The sequence below is a fragment of the Barbus barbus genome (genome assembly GCF_936440315.1).
Source record: "Barbus barbus genome assembly, chromosome: 3".
Lineage (NCBI taxonomy): Eukaryota > Metazoa > Chordata > Actinopteri > Cypriniformes > Cyprinidae > Barbus > Barbus barbus.
In genome coordinates this window covers 32,328,906-32,344,171 of record NC_136731.1, presented here as the reverse complement: position 1 = coordinate 32,344,171, position 15,266 = coordinate 32,328,906, and the positions used below count along the sequence as shown (strand labels likewise).

Genomic DNA, 15,266 nt, shown 5'->3' with positions numbered 1-15,266 from the left:
AGGAACCAAAACTCCCTCTGTGACAGAATGGAGAAAAAAAACCTTGGGAGAAACCGGGGCCAGTTCTCCTCTGGCCAAAGAACAAGTAAAGAACAAGGTTTTCCATTCATAATTTGTCATTTACTAGAAGTCACGGGAGTCACGGCTGTTGCTAAGGGCCATCAAGGTCATCTATATGGGACAGCTAACTTATTGGGCCCAAGTGGGCTAAAAATCTTGTCTCAGGCCCTGTAAAGTTTTGTGAATGCCTTGCTGTAGGCCTATATGTTATTTCAAGACCCATGAAGAAACACTTCTACTGACACCGTAAAACAACAGCTGCCATGTGGATTTCTCCTATATTCACTTACTGCCAGCAGTGTGTTTTAGACCTCACCTGTCTTTTCCATCCAACAAAGGAATCACAGAATCACAAAACAAAAGATACTCTTGCTAATCTAGAAAAGTTTAAGCTGTCGAAAAACTATGCTTTTAACATTATTAAAAAGCCTACAGATTCGTATGTTTATACAAGCCCAGTCACACGTCAGTGAGATTCTACTAGGACAGGTGAACTTCACACACATTTGATGTAGATAGTTAAATAATTTCTTAAACCCAGCAAACTGTCAAGCACAACTCTGAAAAACAAATAGAAGTCTTACCTCAAAGAACACAGGTGATTACGGCAATAAAGTAGATGTTGAATGCACTGCTCTGAGGGATTGTTTAAAGTGCTGAGAGTGAGGTTTGAACACTTTTATGGTGACTGTCTGGTGTTTAAAGACACAGTACCTATATTAAACGTGTTTCTGTATGGACATTTTGGTTTTGCAGCACTTCATTAATTTCAGTTATTACACGCTCTCAGAAAAAAGGTATAAAAGTTATCACTGGGGCAGTAGCCTTATAAAAGTTACTAAATGATTTAGGTACTGATATGTACACTAAGTAGTAATATGCACTTTCAAGGTACTAATATGCACTATTTTAGGAGTAAATTAGTAACAAATTTGCAAAAACACATTTAAGTTTAAGAATAGAGCTGATGAGCCAGTTCCCCATGAATGAACTCCTAATCTAGTGATCAATTAAACCTGCCATTGAATATTATGAATTTATAAAACGGATAGTTCCGGTCCTTGATTCTGATTGGATGAGCCAAGTTCAAAGCTGTTGTAAATTACTCTACAAACACACAACTTTGTTTACATTTGTGTGTTGCTCGGCAACCACTTTGTTGGAACCACAACTGGTTCTGAGGAACTACATTGTTTGGCGGAAGAATAATGTTTTTATTAATATCATTACACTTTATTTTATAAATAAGGTGCAAAGAGAGTGGATGGTTAGCAATGCCATTAAAAAAAATGCAACTTCATTCCCAGACATTACCGTACAATAACAGTTTATTGATTCTATGGACTGTAAATGCTAACTTGGTATCATAAAACATTGAAATTGTGACTGAATTGGGCCAATGAGGTAAACATTAACATTTAATTCACTAAATAGAGCATAAAATGTGGGAAAATACTGTATTTGCAAGGGAATCAAGAAAATGTTACCAATTAAATGAAATTGATCATGAGTAATAAAGGTTTTTAATTAGGAAACTGCATTATAATATATTACACATATCTATTATTATATATTACTTCATTATTTACTTTGCACATTAGTCTATTCAAACAAACCATGAAAATATGTTTACAGAATTAACCACGAAACAGCCACTATTTACTACGACTTTTGTGAACTTAACTTATCAAATACATCTAAATGTACAAAAGAAGTTTCTTAATATGTTGTGCATTACAATTATAACTTAAAAGTCCTGAGAGATCAATTATGATCATCATTATTTAATACCAAATTAAACTTTCAAATACAAACTCATCTCTGCTGGAATCAGTCAGCATGTTAATTACATTTAAAATATTTGAAAAGGTCAACATAGTATAAAAACATTTCCGCATTTTCAATCATACACCTGATTTCACTGATTTACTTTAGAAATAGAAATACAAGGTGCCTTCGGTCTCAATAATTCATTCACTGACATTCTGTCTTCTTATGGCCAGTTAAGCGGTGGACTCCACATAGTTGCCAGGAAAATATCCCTTTACTCCACCGAGAAAGCCCTCACACCAACCATCCTCATTCCTGCTGGTGAGGTAGATGATTTCGCCCTCCTGAAACACCAGGTCACCTGGCTTGCCTGTGTCGTAGTTATATAGCGCCACCACTTCGTAGGAAAAAGAATTACAATGGCAAAATCAGTACATGAAGATGTTTTTAATATCTCATGTTCTGAATGTGTTATTACAGAACGATCAAAACAGTAATTTTCACAATGCCAACTCTTTACCTGAATGATATAAATGAGCCTACCTTTCTCCAAATAGTCGACTGGTGCAGTTATGTCGTAATCAATGGGGGGAGGTAGAGGGGGCAACTCTTCAAAGTTGTCAAAACCGTCTAGTGGTGGTGATGGGGGCGGTGCTGGAATCTCAAGGTCTAAATGTGCATCGACACACAAAGTTAACAAACTGACAAAGTGCAAATCCACGTTTGTGATCAGAAGTGTGTTTGAAGGAGAAGTGGATGATTTCCATTCAACAAGCCACATCAAACAAAATTGTGAAAATATTTTTTTCCATCTGAAACATATGGACGTCAAACAATACAACTAACAACAATGCGTCTCTAATTTTATCAAATAAAATGATGTCAGACAATTTCAGATGCAGCTCAAGTCCTAATCAGTCTGTCCACACTCAACATTAAACAGCTATGCACCGTGTGCAGTGTGTTACACTACTGGGGTCGGTAAGATAAAAAAAAAAAGAAAAGTAAAACAGTATTTAATAGTTTAGTATGTCTGATGAAGTCCTTGAAGCTGGTTGAAATTGCACTTTTTTCTTTGACTTTTTTTTTTTTTCTGAAGTTATGTACAGTTGGTTGGGCACCAGCATGTCAATTTTGGTAATAGTTTTACTTTGACAACAATGTTGTAATGCATAAGTTGCATGGATTTTGTTCTATGATGCCTTTTTGGTTTTTCTTTGTCCTTTTTGCAGCTAAAGGCTAGAATACACTAAATGACTTTTGCCCCATTTTCCCTGATTTACACTCAGGATAAATCGACACTAATTGCCGAAAGTAAGAGCTAGTCTGCAGATTTGAGTTGACAGATTTAATAGAAAATTGTGTATGTGTATGATAGTCACAGACTCTGGTTTTTTAGCTTAAGACTAAGAATATCAAACATGTTTAACATTTTCAGCCAATTTTAGAACAGTCCTTTGTGACTGTTCAAGTCAGTAAGTGTATGTTGTGTAAGTGTAATCTGTTCAGATTTTAAAAGTCATGTAGTGTATTCCAGTCTTAAAAGTTGAGTTGAGTACAGGTTTGAGTACAAGTTATTAGACTGTTCATTTTTGGTTGAATTATCCCTTTAAAAGCACTCAACTCATTGAGTTTTTAACAGAGAGATCTAACTTGGCTGAGGATGTAGATCGAGTGTCCTATTGTGTGCAGGGTGGACATGTGGTCATATTATGTGCTGTTTTGGCTTGCTGAAGAGCAGACTGTGGAAGTGGCAGATATAAAGGAAGAGAAGAGCGTCAGACAGCAATGCAGAGAGAGGCCTCACTTACCCAGGTGCTCCAGGCGGGCAGGGATCCTGCACAATGGGCTGAACGAAACCGGCGGAGCCAGAGGAGGTGGGTATGGAGGGGGTGGGGGTATCATGACTGACAGGTGTTTATCAAGGGAACAAATGTGAGATTTTTTTAAGGGTTGAACAATAAAAATGAACTAAATGGTCTTTGGATGGTATGCATGGCTAAATAAGAATCTATTTTTGGTATGTGTCAATATATTTGGTAACAAAATGAGAAACTATCAATGAAATCTGAGGGGTGGCTTTAACGAATCGGGTCTCAGGAAGGAGTGGGGCCTTACGTGATTGAGCAGAAGGTAGAAAAAGCGAGCGCGTGTACAGCGAGCGAGCGCTGGGGCCCATGCGGACCCTGAGAGACAGCGAGCGAGAGCTAGGAGGATGACGTCGCACCCGTGAGCGGCGAGAGCGCGGAGCTGAGTGAGAGGAGAGAGAGAGACAAGTGTGAAAATAAGAGCATAGAGTATAACAGCTCACAGAAATAAATCACAGCAACACAAAGATAAAAAGCATAGATAAGCTGCCTGTAAGACAAAGCAAACATGCAATCATACAAACTGAGCATTCGGAAACAAGATATAATGCATCATAGAAAACAAAATACCACCTTTAGACAAACATGTGCTTTTGTTTTGATACTTTGGTACCTTCAAAGTTCTCATCACACGGCAGAGGCGGTGGGGTTGGAAGATCAAGGCCATCAGGGGCTGGTGGAGGAAGCATGTCAGTGGGAGCTTCTGGTAGAGGAAATCCATTCTCCTCAGCCACTAGACACAAAAATTCTCTATTCAATTTTATTACACTATAGAATAATCTTCTATTTTGAACTACTGTCATTGGATTCTTTTTCTCTTTGACTTCACTACAGAGTACAAAAATGTAACAAAATTTAACTTTTTGGAAGGTGTGTGTCCCATTACATCTGGCGTAAAAGTAACACAGCATTTCAGAAAAAGAACATCATAGCAACAGTAAAATATGGTGGTGGTAGTGTGATGGTCTGGGACTGTTTTGCTGCTTCAGGACCTGGAAGACTTGCTGTGATAAATGGTACCATGAATTCAGCTGTCTACCAAAAAATCCTGAAGGACAATGTCCGGCCATCTGTTCGTGACCTCAAGCTGAAGAGAACTTGGGTTCTGCAGCAGGACAATGATCTAAAACACACCAGCAAATCCACCTCTGAATGGCTGAAGAAAAACAAAATGAAGACTTTGGAGTGGCCTAGTCAAAGTCCTGACCAGAATCCTATTGAGATGCTGTGGCATGACCTTAAAAAGGCGGTTCATGCTAGAAAACCCTCCAATGTGGCTGAATTACAACAATTCTGCCAAGATGAGTGGGCCAAAATTCCTCCACAGCGCTGTAACAGACTCATTGCTAGTTATCGCAAACGCTTGATTGCAGTTGTTGCTGCTAAGGGTGGCCCAACCAGTTATTAGGTTTAGGGGGCAAGCACTTTTTCACACAGGGCCATGTGGGTTTGGATTTTGTTTTCCCTTCATAATAAAAAACTTCATTCAAAAACTGCATGTTGTATTTACTTGTGCTATCTTTGATTAATATTTAAATTAGTTTGATGATCTGAAACATTAAAGTGTGACAAACATGCAAAAAAATAAAAAATCAGGAAGGGGGCCAACACTTTTTCACACCACTGTATAATGTTACAAAATATTTCTATATCAAATAAATGCTTCTATTTTTATATTTATCAAGGAATCCTGGAAAAATATGTAGCATGGTTTCTACAAAAATATTAAGCAGCACTACTGTTTTCAACATTCCTTATAATAAGAAATGTTTCTTGAGCAGCAAATTAGCACATGAGAATGATTTCTAAAGGATCGTGTTACACTGAAGACAGTAATGACTGCTGGAAATTCAGCTTTACCATCACAGGAATGAATTACATTTAAAAATGCATTAAAATACAACACGTGATTTTTAAATTGTAATACTATTACTGTTTTATTCTTTCTGACCAAATAAAAACAACATAAATCCAGCCTTGATGAGAAGAGACTTATTTTAAATATGTATATGGGTCATTGACGTATAAGGATTTTAAAATACAAAAAACAATAATATTAATAATATAAATTCATATTAAAATTTTTAATTAAGTGATTTTAGTGTTTTTTTTCATCTAGATGAATTGGCCGTAGTATGAAAAAAATATAATGTGGTGCGACCATGATTTATATTAAAATTAAATAAATTCCTTAACATGCTTAATATTGTTTTAAAATGTTCTCAGTAACTAAAGTATTTAGAAACAAAGTATTTGCATTTAATTTGAGTTTTTGTAAATAATGACCTCTTATTTTTGTTCTATAATTTCAGAGTTGCCTTCTTAAATGTAGTTAACAGACTTATTTTTCCTGTAAATTGCATAAAACTGATAAAAATATTTTAAAAATACAATTCACAAGCAGTGATTTATATTTCAACCACAGAAATGTGTTATTTTATTTTTAATTTATTACAGTTATTGCTATTATTGGTCACACCATATGACAAGTGGTCGCTCCAAAAGACCTTATATCATTAAAAATCTATTTAAAGAGACATACAGTATGTGAAATGTGCAGCACGTGGCATTAACTGCAGGCATTTCTTTAACCCCCGGTTATTTCTGTACTTTGCCCAATATTGGCTGCTCAATTGACCCTTCGCTTGAAGTTTGATTAACAGGCGAGCGGACATATTATAACACCGAATCCGTCATTTTTGTCTGACAAACAAACCAGACAGGAGAGTAGATTAACGTCGGTGGACCTGAACTTGAAAAATTGTGTGTTTTGACATTTTTTCACGGTTGAAACAAGATACCTTCTGATGTTCATTCATGTTTATTTTTTGGTGTAACTAGTAAAGATGAAGAGATGATCGGTTCATGAGATGCTACAGTGATCTGTCACGACACACGACAAAACAGTATTTGTTGTTTTAATTTCTTTAAAAAAATGACAAAGTTTGTACACTGAGACTTTGTTTCATACCAAAAGTAACCAGCTCTGTCTTGTATGTCGGCGCATTGTCAGTGACCTCTTTGCTCCGTGATGTATTCAATGCGTGAGAACATGATGTGTGGCATAAAAATGCCATGGTTTGTCGGACGTAGCAACATTAACTAAGGGGGGTGGGTCTTTGTGAAGGGTCAATTTAGAGAGTGCTGCCTAGGGTAAGCATTTATTTGACTTTGCTTGGTAGTATAATCTGGTAGAATAGATTAAAATAGTAATTAATAAATAAATAATAAATGCATAATTACCAAACTAAAATTACATGCTCTGAATTTTTTTTTGTTGAATTTTTTTCTCATTGTACAAATATTAAACATAAACCATCTGAAATTACCTAAATTGCATAAAAATCTATTCCAAATTATACTAAAATAAAGTATTTTATGTATATAAACCATAAATTGAATATAAAAACACAAAAACTGCCAATCTGGGACATATATCTACAATGGAAAACACTCTGCAGTGGAACAAAACAAGCTAGCTTCCCAAAAAAGGTCACTATTAAGTTTATAATGAAAATAAATACTTGCAGAAATAACTTAATATTCATTGTTTTTTTGAGGTCATACCACATGATATCCAAATGTGGTAACTACATATCAGCCATTAAAAAAGTTATTTTTTCCAAATATGAAAGAGACTTACAAACCTACTTGATGTTCTATGAGTCCTTAGCAACTTGTTATATGATGCAAAGTCCTATCTTTGAATGGATTTCAACATAAAAGTCCTAAAATGGTAGTTTCTTGATGGTCGGACCACATGATATTTCATAAAATGGAAATCGTCGGACAAAGCTTGTTTGTATATTATGATGGAAATATAAATATAAATGCTTTGCAGTTTTATACATGATTACAAAACACTTTGGAAATCATGCCAAATAGTGCAGAAAATTAATCTGAATAAATTTAGGGTAATTTCAAAGATGTTTACAAAAAAAAAGTTATGGCCAGTCGGTCGCACCACATGATATTTTGACACTTTGAATAACAGAAAAATGATAAATAACTAATGTTTTTTGAAAAGTTAAAGTGAATTCATACATGGGAGAGGTCCTTCATATATATATGGCACCTTTTTTATGCATTTAAACCACTTTTTAACTGAAAAAATGCAATCGGACAGAAACTTTAGGCGTCACGTCATTCATCTAGTTGTCATATGGTGTAGCCTCATAACCTCCTTTAAATTACCTGCCGTGAATGCTGAAATCTGTCAAGCAGCACAGACTAACCTGTTTCAAGTGGTGGAGCTGGTGGAGGAGGTGGTATGGTCATGAGGCTGCTGGGATCAGGTGTATTCACTGAGGTGGGCATAGGAGGGGGCGGGGGAATGTTGGTACAGTCGAGGGGAGGAGGTGGTGGAGGTGGAGGTGGGGGAGGACCGGTCTCCAGCCCATGATCCTGTTTGCTATCTGTCTCCATCAGTGGGGGTGGTGGAGGAGGCCCTTCATCCAGCAGCGTGTTGATGATGTCAACCTCAGGGCCGTTGGGCCAGCTGGGCACTACAGGAGGCGGCACGGCTTTACCAAAACTCGAACTGCAACGATAGAGACATCCAGTTATGATAAGTGATATAAATCTGATGTTAGAATTCTAATCAGAAATTATATAACGCTTTATGTGCTCTTACGCAATAGACTTGTCATTGAGTGAGGTGAGGGATGCTCCATGAGAGAGAGTGGGCGCAACAGGACACTGGACAGGCTCAGGAGGTGGACGGCTGCCTCGACTTAATTAACATACAAACACAGACACACACATTGAGTTGTCAGAGTTCATATTAGGCATTTTATTGCTCTAAAAAGACACGTGCATGACTCAAGTGCTCGTTCAGAGAAACTGAAGTTACCGCAATGCAAACCGTGTTGTTTTCAGGCAGTGCAAAGAGGGGAAGTGGGTAAAACAAAACTAAAATCACTTCCTGGAGAAAGGCCCTCTAACTGAGAAGGAAGAGGAACAGAAGCCTGAGAGATGTGAGGCTAATAGAAGTAATACATCAGATGTCTATTTTTTTTAGTTAATAACAGACACATTTTTGGTGGAGGATCTAATCCAGAATAAAAAGAGATGTGATGTCTACGATTGTAGTTACTCATAGGGTGGCTGTGGTCATGTAGGTGGCAGGTGATGAATAAACACAGGATGCATACTTGTGATCAAAAACAGGTGATACTGCATAACAATGAAAACGTACAAATGTCTCAGATAATGTTTTTAAAAGTACACAGCATCACAGCACTCATGGCGCAAGATGCTGAAAAAATATTCAGACACTTCTCAGTGGTCACAGACTCCCTATATAGCACATATTAAAACAGAAATGTTGTTTTATTGTTGATTAAAGTATTAAGAATCATTTTCATTATCTGAAATAAAAATATTAGAACTTAAAACTTATATTAGAATATTATAACTTAAAGGACTTAAAGAAAACATTCAAAATGAGAAATGCTGCCTTCGCAACTAACTCAAAATAAGTATTAAAATGACTAAAACTGAAAATGAAAGCTAAATGAAAATATTCGTAAAAAGTAAATATGACAAATGCACCTAGCAAAATGACTACAACGAAAATGAAAAGTGAAAAAGTGAAAATGTAAAAATAAACGGTAATTTAAAATATTAATGAACACTATAAACAATTATAGTATATACTATAATAATACTAAAATAACACTCGTCTTGTGTGAACAGAACTGGACGTACCTCAGTGTGCTGCCGCTCCGCGTCATGGTAGCTGTTTTTAGCTGCGGCTGACCAGAATCCTGAAAACAACAAATCTGCAGATTAGTCATTTTTTGAATGGAACTAAATTATAATATCCAAACAAAAACAATCCACAGACAAACTAAAGACTGACCACCCTGACTCGTTCTATTAGCATTAGCCAACCTCACATGTTTCCTGTGTTTTCCTGAGAACGCAGAATATATTGAAAACAAAATAACTGCACATTTACTCCAGGAATATAAACTATATTTACTGGCTAACCCCAAAAAGTGTAAACACTGTGGCTTAGTGATGCTATCAATACATTGCTGTTTGTTTGATCAAATCTACACAGCAACACTGGCTCCACCAATAGAGTTGAGTCTGTTTGACTGACCAGTGCGTAGTGTTCAGGGAAACCTGCTTGAAAACATTTTCATCTTTATTTTTGTATTTCTTTTTAATGAAATCACACACTTCAGCTTTACAGTCAAACATGAAGTGAATAAATATTACCATTTTTTTTCTAAAGTTTCTGCAAGAAGTCTTTCATGCTTATCAAGCCTGCATTTATTTGGTCAAAATACAGTAAAAACTGTAACATGTAAAAACGTGTGTTTGTGTTTACGTGTACATGCAATGTGTTAAGTCTTCGTGTGTGTGTGTGTGTGTGTGTGTGTGAGCTACGTGATAGACTTGATATAAATGTGTGCCTAAACAATCTTCTGTGGCTTTGTGCCGATGTATCTACAAGACTGACAAGTGCATTCCTGTGAATTTCTTGAAGCTTTGTGTTTGTTTGTCTGCTCACTTCTATAGGGACCTAGCAGGGTATAAATGAGCTAGCTTAGCATGGGTAACACCAATTAATGACTAGCTGCTTTTCCCACGCTGCTTAGTGGCTGGTAGCCAGCCAACTGTGTGTGTGTGTGTGTGTGTTTGAGGGAAAAGAAGTGTAGAGGATGTAGGAAAGAAGAGTGACCTGAATGTGCCGTTGTTCTGAGTGTGTGTGTACTGTTAATTGATGTCAGACAAACTGCTGTATAACAGGATGTGGTCACAAGTTGTGACAAAACTAACAAAAGCTAAACTAACATCGAATGGTACTTTCACCAATTTGCCTTTTTGTGATGGGAAGAAATTAAACGTTACACGATGAAACAGCTAAAATGTTCTTAAAATTTCTAAATGTTATTTGTTAATCCAGAGTCATAGTAAACATTGGGTGATCTTGGTGTATATTATTCCATTTTGTTTGTACTTTACCCTTAGCAACTAAATAATCCTGGGTAGTCAGGTTTTGAGATTTCACACTGTACAACTGTAAACCCTGGGTTAACATTCTTATTTGCATATTTAAGGTGTTAAAATCAGTACAGAAAGCAACAAGCATGCAATTTCTGTGGAAACAATGGCAAATAAATCTGATATAGTTGTACTGAATGTTTGGATAATACAAAAACACTGTCTTTTCTTCATTCCAGGTAATGTATTTGCCATTGCATTTGAATGTGTTTTCCTCAGATGCTAAATCTAAAGAAAACATTATGTATATATTGAATGGGGAAAGCACTCATGATAAATAACTCAGTGTAGCATTCTAGCACCCCAGTGCATATCTTTGGCAGCACAATTGGAAGGGCAAACTATGCTCTGTACCCACTTCATGAAATTATATGTGTGCTCACCTTCACGCCATGGCCGACTGAGTCCAGGCTAGAGAAAGAGATGGGTGTGCGGGAGTACTTGATCTTGGCTTCTTTATTTTTTGCTGGGGGGACAACCTTATGACTGCGTGGAACCCTCTTGGCAACCGTGAAAGCGCCGATCTCTCTGCGGGCCACCTTCTCCCTGTGCATGTCCACTGTCTGTATACAAGTACAGATATTGGGGGAAAAATTACTCCTAGAAATCTCTAAAACAGTTTTTGAAAAATGAATAAATATTCCCAATCTACAGGCCACACTGTCATCACTCATTAAATGGTTCTCTGGAAAATCTGATTCTGAGCTTTGTAGCATTCTGCGGTAAAATATATATTGTTTTATTATACTATGGAGCTGTTGAGGAAAGGTGTACAATTATATTTCAGCAAACACAGCAGACGTTCCAGGCATAGACTGATAAATTATTGTTGCAGATAACACATAAAATATTTAAAATGCTATGTATTCACATTCATATTGATTAATTTATTAGCTAATATTAAATGTAATATTTTTACATTTATTTTACTAACCATGTATTACAATGTATTCACAATTCAACAATGGCACACCTGCTGTTAACTAAAACTATAAATCATTACAAATATTAAAATAGAAATATTAGATGAAAACCTTAAAACTTTGAGTTTTAAAACAAAAAATAAATAGTTAATTTAATAAATAGTTAAAAATAAATAAATAGAAATAAATGCTTATTCAAAATATTAATAAATACTATAATGGTATATAAATAATACCAAAAAAAACGATCTACTGGAGTGTAATATTAAAAATATGCTTTTTAAATACAAGAGAGCATGCTTTTACATAACCTTGAGCATAATCCAGTATTTACACCCACCACAAAATAAAGCTCATAGCCATTTTTGCTGTTCCGGTCTACTCAACTCCCTTTGTAAAAGTTTAGTTTGTCATGTAGGAGGAACTGATGTTGATCGGCCTTGCTAAGACATAGATACTTCCTAAAACACAAATCTGGCCTTCCTCTGTGAGCCCTGAAACAGGGTGAGAAGGACTGCCATTATTCTAGGCCTGCTTGTTACAGCTCATCCTGGGCACAGGGCAGACAATGGAGAACATCAATCAGGGTTCAAACTTTGTTTCTGAGCGAGGGAACAGTAGCCCTTTCATTCCAAGTCTGGGATCTGGCTTACCCCCGCTTTAGCCCTGCCTCAGGTGACCTGGTTAGGCAGGCTGGGCACGGAGCACGCTGGAATGCTGTGCTGGAGTCCCAGCCGCAGTGAGAGGAGCCAAAGGAATCGAGGGGGAAGGAGGGGGCCGTGGTGGCACAAAGTCTTATCACCCGGGTGACAGGGGCCCCAAACAGTGACTACCTACACTGAGCTTTGGGACATTTCTACAGCAGTACTCTGTCCTTAACCACTTGACAATAGGAAAGCTTTTACCAAGAGACCAGGAGTAATTTTTAAGTCAAGCTATTTTTTTTTTTTACAAGTTTTTAGCAAGCAGGAATAATTGAGTCTTTTTAGAAACCCTTCAGATGCATGCTCACGTAAAATGTCTCACAAAACTGATGGTCATCATAATAATTTAGAAGTCTTATGACCTTCACTTATATATCTATTATATAGTCTTATATACCTAAGATGCAGAATTGTACTTTGAAACTAAAATTAAAAAATAGAATAAAAATGGAAAATGAAAAGAAATTTATATAAATGCTGCAAATATAGTTTTTAAGTGTTATCATAGGCTACAACACAGTTTTTTTTTTTTTTTTTTTTTTAATTTTCAGAAACCAAGTATTTGCCAAAAAAAGAACATTTGTATTTAAATTTTCAATATTTTTATTATATTTAATAATACATTTTAATTTATGGTGGAATAAATGAAAATGTTGAAGTCAATTTTTATTTCTATAAAGCCAGCTGTCATTGTGACGTATGACGTATGGCACAATTTAAATGAATTGTACCAGTATTTATTATTAAGGGAAACAAGGAACCAGCACATGAAAAAACAGCTAAATTCAGTGTATCTGAAGGACAACTTCCATTTTTCAAGAAATGAAAGACGACATTGTGGAGCCGGCAAAGTTTCAGAGTCAGCGTGATTGTACTGAACTACTTTACACTGATAAAAATGAGTTACAGTCTGAATGCATATTCCAGTCTCCCTAAAAGACAAAGAGGAATGGGCCTGATACCTGTCCGATCTGGTTGACAGAGGACTCTATCTTGCGGAGCTGCAGGGTCTGTGCATCCAGAAGCTTGAGCACATTGGTGGCCATAGAGCTGATCTGATAGGCCACACTAGCCAAGGACTGAGTAGTGAAGGCCTTGGTCTCCTCCAGGGCTTTGATGGTGTCATTTCCAGCCTGCTGAAACATCCGTTAATTAAACCAACTTCATCTTAATGTAGAATAGCTGTCATGGTTTTGCATGTAATGCGTGAACTTAACATCCTGAAGCAATTAAAGAAAAAGGAACAAACTTTTTTGTGTACACAAGTACAGTCATTTTCATTTGTTGTTCTTCTTTCCATTTACTTCTATTGTTTTTATGCTGTGCCAATGGTATTATTAACTGGCTAAAGCCTACTCTTCAACGCAAAACTTTTAGCATTGTTACATTTTCATCATTTCATATATTTACTAAGCAATTTCTGTCGTTTTGCTGGTTTTGCTGTCTTTGTGGGGAGCAAACGTAATGTGAAAAAATCCTTGACCGCACACAAGGTTCGAGTCAGATACTGTCTCTACTCTAAGAAAGATAGGCTTGCTTCATCTTCTCACTTGTTGAATGCTGTACAGCAGCACATTTACATTGAACACCAGTCTAATAAATAGCAACATGAGTGTGAGCAGGAGATCAAACCGTTTTAATCTGTAGTTTTACAAAGTGGTCAATAAGAGTGTAGCTACTGAGGGACTCCAAACACTACTGAGGAGAACAGATACGCCAATCTGTATATCATTTACATTCAGTGTCACGTTTTTAGGACGCAATGTCTTGAGAGAGACGCTGCGATAAACGCGAGCGCAACGGGCCAACACATCTGTCTAGCGCGTTTACATGGAAAAATAATAGAAAAGCAGTGCAGTGGATATGCAAAAACGCATTCTGTGTCCAATGCACAGACGTATCACTCAAGTATGCTGTAAAATAATTAAAGTGTTGCTTTGTAAATAACACGTCTCATCGTTTCTCTACCGGTGTCAGAATGAATCTGTGTGGGATGTGAAGCTGCTCGAGCGTGCGAGTGTCTTACCTGCAGGTAGTTGCTCTCGCAGTACTCCGCTACTTTGTATAAATTGTCGTAGTTGTCTAAAAGTGCTTTGCGAGCGGAGGGGGCCTCCTCCAGTATTTTTGTAACTTCTTCGGAGTAGTTTTGATCCTTCATTGCGCGACGGAATGACAGACCGTTCAGGAACAACTCCGGAAACCTCCGTGCGACAGCAGCCTACTGATATCTGTCAGTCAGAATCCGACCCCATCCGCCACTGCCTTCCTCTGTCAGCACACACTAGTTCTGCTTTGATGCTGCAAGAACATATCTGCACAAGGGCTCTGCGAGCACGCGGAAACGAGAACGTCCAGCCATTTATATTTAAACCTGCAATAAATTAGCAGCCGGAGAGACTAGTTCTAGAAACATAAAATAATTATATTGATAGTAGCTGTTTCAAAAACATGTGGTCCCCCTCAGCGGTGAAATCACGCCCTCTAGCGATTGTTTCGATTGTGACCAAGTTTGTGTAAATGTGAAATATTTGAACAGCGATGGAAAAGCTCACAATAAAATGAGCTAAAACAACTAAAGATCGAAATGTTTATTATTTTAATTACAACGCCTTTTTTCTTTGAAGAACCAGGATTCCCCCAGTCTTGTAAAACCTGAATAAATTAGATTTTAAAAGTAAGTGTGACTTATAGATTTGAAAAAGTAATGTAAATTAATAAAGAGTAATAATAATAATAATAATAAACTTTTAATCTTAAAAAAAAACTTATGCCAAGCTCTATAAAATATTTTGTAAAAATATTTTATATATAAAAATATTTATATTAATCCTCTGAATGGAAATTTCACATAAATTCACTGGTTAAAAAAATTACAATAAGCTATTATCGATTATACAGCATTTTACAGAAACTATGAGTGATGA

General features: G+C 36.6%; 1 protein-coding gene across 4 annotated transcripts; it reads right to left on the bottom strand.

Moving 5' to 3' along the window:
• Positions 1-1,564: 1,564 nt before the first annotated feature.
• LOC306850334 (abl interactor 1-like) lies at positions 1,565-14,825 on the bottom strand. Of its 4 annotated transcripts, none has more exons than XM_079385906.1 (11): positions 14,369-14,825; positions 13,305-13,478; positions 11,099-11,278; positions 9,408-9,466; positions 8,332-8,430; positions 7,934-8,238; positions 4,312-4,431; positions 3,949-4,080; positions 3,642-3,737; positions 2,374-2,499; positions 1,565-2,227 (listed from the first exon to the last, which is right to left on the bottom strand). In XM_079385906.1, the coding sequence occupies exons 1-11, from the start codon at positions 14,498-14,500 to the stop codon at positions 2,064-2,066; spliced, it is 1,587 nt and encodes a 528-aa protein (XP_079242032.1). In that variant the 5' UTR covers positions 14,501-14,825; the 3' UTR covers positions 1,565-2,063. The 4 variants fall into 4 exon arrangements, with proteins under 4 accessions (XP_079242032.1, XP_079242033.1, XP_079242034.1 ...); XM_079385907.1 differs by having other exon boundaries at positions 13,305-13,475; positions 14,369-14,605; XM_079385908.1 differs by lacking the exons at positions 3,642-3,737; positions 3,949-4,080.
• Positions 14,826-15,266: the final 441 nt, after the last annotated feature.